Here is a 6,000-nt window from a genome sequence, read left to right as displayed (position 1 = left end):
AAAGCAAAAAATTATTCTAATAATAATAACAATAAATGCTCATGGAATAAAGAGCAACTTGAAATACTCATAAAATTACGTAAAAACTTAAGTTGGCACTCATTATCAAGTAATATTCATTTGTTGCCCATTTGAAAATCTTTACACCAATAATTGCTTGTTCACCAGTGCTTAAAGAAATTGTATCACCAAGTAATATGAAAAATGTTAAATGCATATGATCAGCTTTCCTGTGAATGTGTGCCATCTACTTTCACATAAAGACAGTTGCTAGCTTTCTACATTAGGTAAGTCACAAATAATATTTACAGTTATCATACATAAAAAGGAAGAACATGCCTCACTTGAAATATGAACAAGTAGTCTGCAATAATAGAATGGAATGGAATGAAAGACATTTAAAAAAAAAATCTAAGAAATATTATTTACTGACATAAGCCAATAACAACAGTTCACAACAACTATGAAAATCAATACTAATAAAGATATTTCTTCTCAAAAGAATCCTTTCCTTATAGTGAAGTTATGTTCTATGTAGCTAAAATGGCAAAGGTCCACATGGAATGAAAAAATTCCAAGCTTCAATACTTTTACAAACATTTTAACATAAATTAGAAAAGTAATAATGAAGCTTTTTTTTTTTTTTTTTTTAAACCTATAGTTGACATTTTGAAAGTCAACATAGCTTGATGTATTTCAAGCATCTGAAGGATGCTGCATTTATTCTGCCAGACCTTTTAAATAAGATTAGTATGTGTTAATCCAGATAACCCAGATGTTGCATATATACATTTTGGCAGATTCAATGCATTTAACAAGATATATATGAACAATATAATTATCCATAGCAGAAATTCAAGATGCAAACATAGAACTTAACAAGTACACTGTGGGAATGATCATACTGTTTTCACAAAAACTATTTGCTTTGTAACTTATTCTTTATGTAAAAAGAGAATGAAAATATAAACCTTTTGTACTCTGCATAAATTTCTCTAATAAATAAAATCTTTGTTCTAGACTAATAATACTGGAAATGCATGCATACATAATCTACAATATATTTAGTATGAAATATTATGGGGATTGCAATTTATTTGAGCACTGACATGATCTAAGCTGTCAAATTTTTTTTGTCACAAATTTAACACTTCATTTTTCAAACAAAATTTTGCTGTGAAATTTGCATTTTCTTATTTTTGTCATAAAATTTGAAACATTAAAGCAAAAAAGGATAAAATTAGCAGTTTATTTATAACTGCTACATTCACATTACTTTTGAAATGGGATTTTATTAACCATAATTTAAAAACATGGGGATAAACAACATTCATTTATCTTATTTTATTAAATAATCACTAATTATAAATGCTAAAAATAAGATAACATTTTACCACTTTTCTTAATGAAGACTGATGCCATGGAAAACCACTAGATAATAGCAATACTGCATAATAAAAAATGCTACCCACGTATTTAAAATGCTTGGATTTCTAAATGCAGATAATTATAACAAACAAAATACATATTAAGAGCAGACATGAAAAGATTAATCTTCTATCGGTGACCTAATAACTTATGCTTTTACAACAGATTTGTTAACCCAATGATATCTATCATTCTTTCCTCCGTGTGAAGATGAGTTATGTGTAACAGCTTGAGAATACGTGGTAGATGAGGTGGCACTATAGCTAGTATGATGAATCCCTGTACCACGCAAATATTTGGATGGGTAGCGGGTGTAGGATCCACTAGGCTGATGTGTCCCCCGAGAATAGAATGAGTGGTGTTGGCTATTAGGAGGACTACTACTACTATAGGAGAGGTACTGAGATGGTGGACTACTACCATATAGTGAGGGACCATGAGGTGGATGGTATACCGGTGGATGAAAGTGCTGTTGAGGTGAAAGAGTGGGTAACTGCTGTAAAATATTTTGTTGCTGCGTATAATTATGATTATAATTATTTTTGCTGCGAGTCACTGAGTTATTCAGTTTCTTTCTTCTTGCTCCCATTATTTCCAGTGATGACTGCAGAAAGAAAGATTTGAATGATTAATGAATACAGATATATTCTGATGCAAAGGAATTTTTTTACAGTAATTTACTCACACAAGACAATATAATCAAATTAACAATATATAAATATACAAAAGACCAAGAACAGACAATCAAACACTCAAAACCATATGATTAATTATATATCCTTACATACACAAGGCCAAAAGCAATTTACATTTGGAGAGATTTTGGTTACAACATTTCCATTATTACTAAAACGATGTTAGACTGCATGTATTAGTACACACAATGGCCAAAAAAATATGAACCTTATATATATTTTATCAAATGCAGCCCAATGCATTCATATTGCATTGGGCTGCATTTGTTTCAAATAACAGCAAGTATGCAATGCAGAGGGGATTCTATAAGATGTTTTACTGCATTTTGGTCTAAATGCTATCATTCTTCCAGCAAACTATTGTGCAACTAGGACAAAGATGAAGGAAGAGGACTTCATTGCAGAACAGCTGTCTCCAGCATATCCCACACATTCTCAACAGGATTGAAATCAGGTGAATGTGGGAGCCAGGAAAGGTAGTGGAAATCTGTCATATTCTTTGAACCAGTCTTGCACAATTCTGGCACAATGCGATATTGTAATGTCATCCATAAAGTGGCCATCTCCTTCAGGATAAACATATAACATTGCAGGATGCAGTATATCTGATACAAAATTCAGTCACCCCCGCATGACATTAGACCTCCCACCAGTATCAAAGGATTACAGATTAAATTTGTGCCAACAAAATATTCCCAATACTATGACCACCTCCAGATGCTTGAGATGTCTTAACAAGGCAAAGAGGGTCCATCAATTCATGAGGTTCTCACCACACTCTGCCTATCATTAGTGCAAAACAAAGTGTATCGTGATTCATCTGACCACAACTTCCTTCCACTGTCTAATCATAACATTCTTGGCTGCACAGAATGCAAATTTTTCTATTTTTCTCTGAAAAAAGTAGTAGTAGTGGTGGCATGTGATGCAAGAAAGCATGTGTATGAGCTTATGCAGCATCAGCCAAAAAAAAAAAAAAAAAACACACCATTCCCTCCAAATAGGCAAGCAACTGCCAATACCTGTCCGGCTCATCCTTAAATTTATTTAGGCTACCAACTTCCACAACAAAAGATGGAAGTCCGTTCCACCAATCAACCACCCACTGGCTAAAGGCAAGCTTCCACACATCCATTTTACAACTGTCTTTCCTCAATTTGAATCTATGCCCCCTCAGGTTAATCTGAGCAAGAGGAAGGATCCCATCAGCATTCAGCTTGCTCAACCCATTCAAGAACTTATACACATCAATCAGATCACCTTGCAGGTGCCTACTCTCCAGGTACTGCAATTTGCAGAATTTAAGCCTTTCTTGGTAAGAGCACCCCTCTGTTCCCCTCACCAATCTTGTTGCCCTTCTTTGTACTCGTTCTAGCAACTCTACATCCTTCCTTATCCCATTGTACAAAGCAATGGTCAGGCCACACCTAGAGTACTGTGTACAGGTCTGGATAATCACCTCCCTGTCCCTGCCAGCAAAATTCCTATATATCATTGACAAGATTCCATGACCTGCCCTGGCAGCCCGTCTTCACTGCTCAGCAGACTTCGTATTTGATTGCACAATTACCCCAGGTATTTTTCACTTTCCACTTCCCTGAGTGTAGTACCACACAGTTGGTTAATTTCTCTTGGGTTATTGCTACCTATATGCAGTACTTTGTATTTGTCAATGTTAAACTTCAGTTGCTACTTCTTTTGCCCAACTTATCTAGATCCAGTTGGAGTAGCATACTGTCTTTACTGTCATTAACAACCTTGCCAACCTTTGTATCATCTGCAAACTTGGACATTAACTCTGATATACCTTCATCAATATCATTGATGAATACACAAAACAACAATGGGCCCAGCACCGAACCTTGGGGAACTCCACTAATAACATTTGTCCACGAAGAGCAGTGTCCATTGATTACCACTCTGTCATCCCCCACTCAACCATCCCTTTATCCATTGTAGAGCTTACCCTTAATGCCGAACCTCTCCAATTTGTATAGCAGTCTTCCATGTGCAACAGTATCAAAAGCTTTTGTGAAATACGAGTATATGATATCAAAATTATTTTTGACATTCAGTTGTGACCACATCACAGTATCCAATCAAGTTGGTCAGACAAGACCTCCCTTTAACAAACCCAGTATGGACTAAAACAAGGCAGTCCTGGGCTTGGTTGAATTCAGCTGTTAATTGCTGCACACTGGATGTACTATTTTTCCATAGTCCTCCTTAGAGCGTGACAGCTTTGAACTGTTTTTATGCCACATTTTGAGATGTGGAAAAACCACTTGCTTTCCAATCATTAAAAACCTTTGAGATGAATGCTTTTGAGAAACCAGTTATGTATTTTGTTTCTTGAATTATGGCTCCTGCAAACATGTACCCATGATAAGACCTTTTTCAAAGTTTGACAGATGTATTCCTTTGCATCTACATGCCTTTCTTTTGTCTGTGACTATCTTAACACAAAGGTTTGTATTTTTTGGCCAGCATGTATATTAGCAAACAGTAGTGAATAACTGATAGACATACCATGTAGATAAATTCATGCTAGAAAAAATATATATACAGATAATGTACAAAATGCTTATTGCATACCTACAATCTGGATGACTTTTTTTCAGGGGCCAACCACCAGATTGAAAAGAAAATAATGACAGGGGTTCTTTGTTTTTCTGATAATCAATATGTACAATGTTATACCAACATGTTATTAGGTCCTAAAATGTTATGTATCAGTATAAGGTTTTAATTTTATAAAAAAAATTTATATATTCTAAAATGTATACATATTGATTATCAATGACCCTGACAGAAAGAGTTAGCTTTTGATTTTTAATTTTATCTGATTATTTCTCTGTCAGGTCAACGACCATCAATGTGCACTATGCATACATTTTATAATACATGTATATTAAAAAAACTTTATACTGGTACACAGCCTTTAAGCTGTATTAATATACTGGTAACACCATACTGCAATATTAATTATCATAAACAGAGAACTCCTTATTGTTTTCTCTTCGCTCTGGGTGGTTGACAAAAGTCACCTAGACTGTAGGTATATAACAATATGCATTTTTTATATTTTCTTGTGTGTGTGTGTGTATATATATATATATATATTATTATTTTATCTTTCTATTGTGGTTTATTGTGTTTATTTTCTTAATTACGGGTGTTTTCTACTCATAGGTATTATGGTTAATACATTACTGGTCTTTAAGCTAGCCTAAACTCGGTTATCTTAAATGCCCAGGGCCTATTCATTTATTATTTTTCAACTTGTTACGTATTGCTAAAGAGGTATTTCAACTTGTTTTTCAACTTGTTACGTATTGCAATACGTAGCAATACTTGCTACGTATTGCTACGTATTGCTTTAAGGAAAACCACTATAAAAGTATATTAAAAGTTAAATACAACATAAATTATCATATTACTAAAGAATAATATATATATATATATATATTTTTTTTTTTTTATGAAGACCCCAAACACGAAAGGTATCGAAACCTATAGTACTTAGTACCGTGCATGAGTTGAAGGAGAAGTATGGGGGGGGAGGGGGATGCCGGAAACTTTACTCTAGAGACTAAATATGGGTTTCACCACTTCAAGCCTCCAATAAGCAAAGTGGTCGTATTTCACCGGTTGATGAAAGTCATCTACCACCTACAATATATATATCTCCCAACAATCTAACATGAATTTATCTTCATAAATGCTTCATAAACTTAACTATATACATCTATCAATTATTCACTACTCTTTGCTAATTCTAATACATGTAGTCTAATGTAGCATACTATATATTACATTATGATCTTAGTGTACATATAATTATGGAAATGGCACTAGGCCATAAATCTGTATAATA

General features: G+C 33.9%; 1 protein-coding gene across 1 annotated transcript in view; it reads right to left on the bottom strand.

Moving 5' to 3' along the window:
• Positions 1-1,536: 1,536 nt before the first annotated feature.
• LOC150080100 (uncharacterized) overlaps positions 1,537-6,000 on the bottom strand; it is a 59,718-nt gene continuing 55,254 nt past the window's right edge. Inside the window, exon 4 of the mRNA XM_090381272.1 lies at positions 1,537-2,032. Coding sequence (XP_090237398.1) covers positions 1,577-2,032 — 456 coding nt within the window. The 3' untranslated portion in view covers positions 1,537-1,576. The remainder of the gene's footprint in view (positions 2,033-6,000) is intronic.

This window comes from Mastigoproctus giganteus, chromosome 9 (assembly GCF_048544385.1).
Source record: "Mastigoproctus giganteus isolate SK-2022 chromosome 9, ASM4854438v1, whole genome shotgun sequence".
Lineage (NCBI taxonomy): Eukaryota > Metazoa > Arthropoda > Arachnida > Uropygi > Thelyphonidae > Mastigoproctus > Mastigoproctus giganteus.
Note: the sequence above shows the minus strand (reverse complement) of the source record. Positions and strands in the feature narration are given on the sequence as shown.